General features: G+C 50.8%; 1 protein-coding gene across 1 annotated transcript; it reads left to right on the plus strand.

The window, feature by feature from the left end:
* Window positions 1–295: 295 nt before the first annotated feature.
* Window positions 296–956, plus strand: Pmar_PMAR002544 (hypothetical protein; the record flags this gene model as incomplete). The annotated part of the gene is made up of 1 exon (XM_002779417.1): window positions 296–956. A coding segment is annotated over one exon (661 nt), but the record flags the coding sequence as incomplete, so codon positions are not given.
* Between the last annotated feature and the right edge of the window lie 161 nt (window positions 957–1,117).

Here is a 1,117-nt window from a genome sequence, read left to right on the forward strand (position 1 = left end):
GCAGTTTCATGTCGACTTGTTGAAACGGCTGAAACGGCTAGGCGTCGAATTCGTTCTCTTTTGCAGTTCTATGATCATATTGCTTTGTTACACTCGCTACTTTCGTCCTTGTCGATCCCATTAGTCGTCCCTTAGACATAGGTTGGCTTAGTAAGCACAAGCCTTTGGGACACTAGTGATCGTAAGACGACCGTAGCCATCTGGCTCAAGATCGTAGTTGGGTTCTTCTCCCTCTTCCCTCATTGATTCTTCAACCCTTCTACCCCAAGGATAACTTAGCGATCTGTCTGCAGAAATGCCCGGTTCTTGTGTTAACAACCAGGTTGGTAATCAGCCAGCTCCGCTACATTCTACCGGGATCTCTAATCCCAATCTCCCAGACGACGAGGCCCCCTTCGACGCCTCTCCAAGATCTACTACTTCTACTAACGACGCCAACCGTCACTCAACTCGGCTGGCCAACCTCCCTGCAGCCCCTGGGCTCGACTTCCCTACAAGCAGAGCTACCAAGGGCAAAGATTCTAATTCAAGCTCCTGCTCGAAGATTCCAAGACCCCCGACCCCTAGGGAACTTGCACTCCCCAAGGGAACTGATGTACAACTTCGAGCTGAAATCGACGCCCTCCACGGCGACATCCAAGCTACTGTCGACCGATTCGCGTCGGTTGACGAAAGATTCGACTACATCGAGCACGAGATCGGTACTTTGACTACTACGGTCAACTCCCTTTCGTCGGATGTCACCCTCATGATCGACAAGCTTAACGACGTTCTCGACAAGAAGCCAGACTCGACTTTGTGTCCCCCCTCTACTGTGGTAGTCCCTCCGCCTTCAGAGAAATCCCGCCTCGAGCTACCCAAGGAAGCCATTGATGCCCTATTCTTTCGTGGCCAAAGCTTCCAGAACAAGGTGGATAAGTGCTGTGCAGCATGCAACAATGCTCCTACGGTTGAAGGTGGTCGATTCATTGGTAATGATGATCCGAGATCCTTCGCTGAATTCTCTCAACTGGTTCGCCAACATAATATGTACCTCTACGGTGATGCGGTTACCCGATACTTCTTTCTACTACATAACCTCTCTCCGAGTGTTCACAACTCCACAGTGTTCGGCCTG

This window comes from Perkinsus marinus, assembly GCF_000006405.1.
Source record: "Perkinsus marinus ATCC 50983 genomic scaffold scf_1104296947540, whole genome shotgun sequence".
Classification (NCBI taxonomy): Eukaryota; Perkinsozoa; order Perkinsida; family Perkinsidae; genus Perkinsus; species Perkinsus marinus.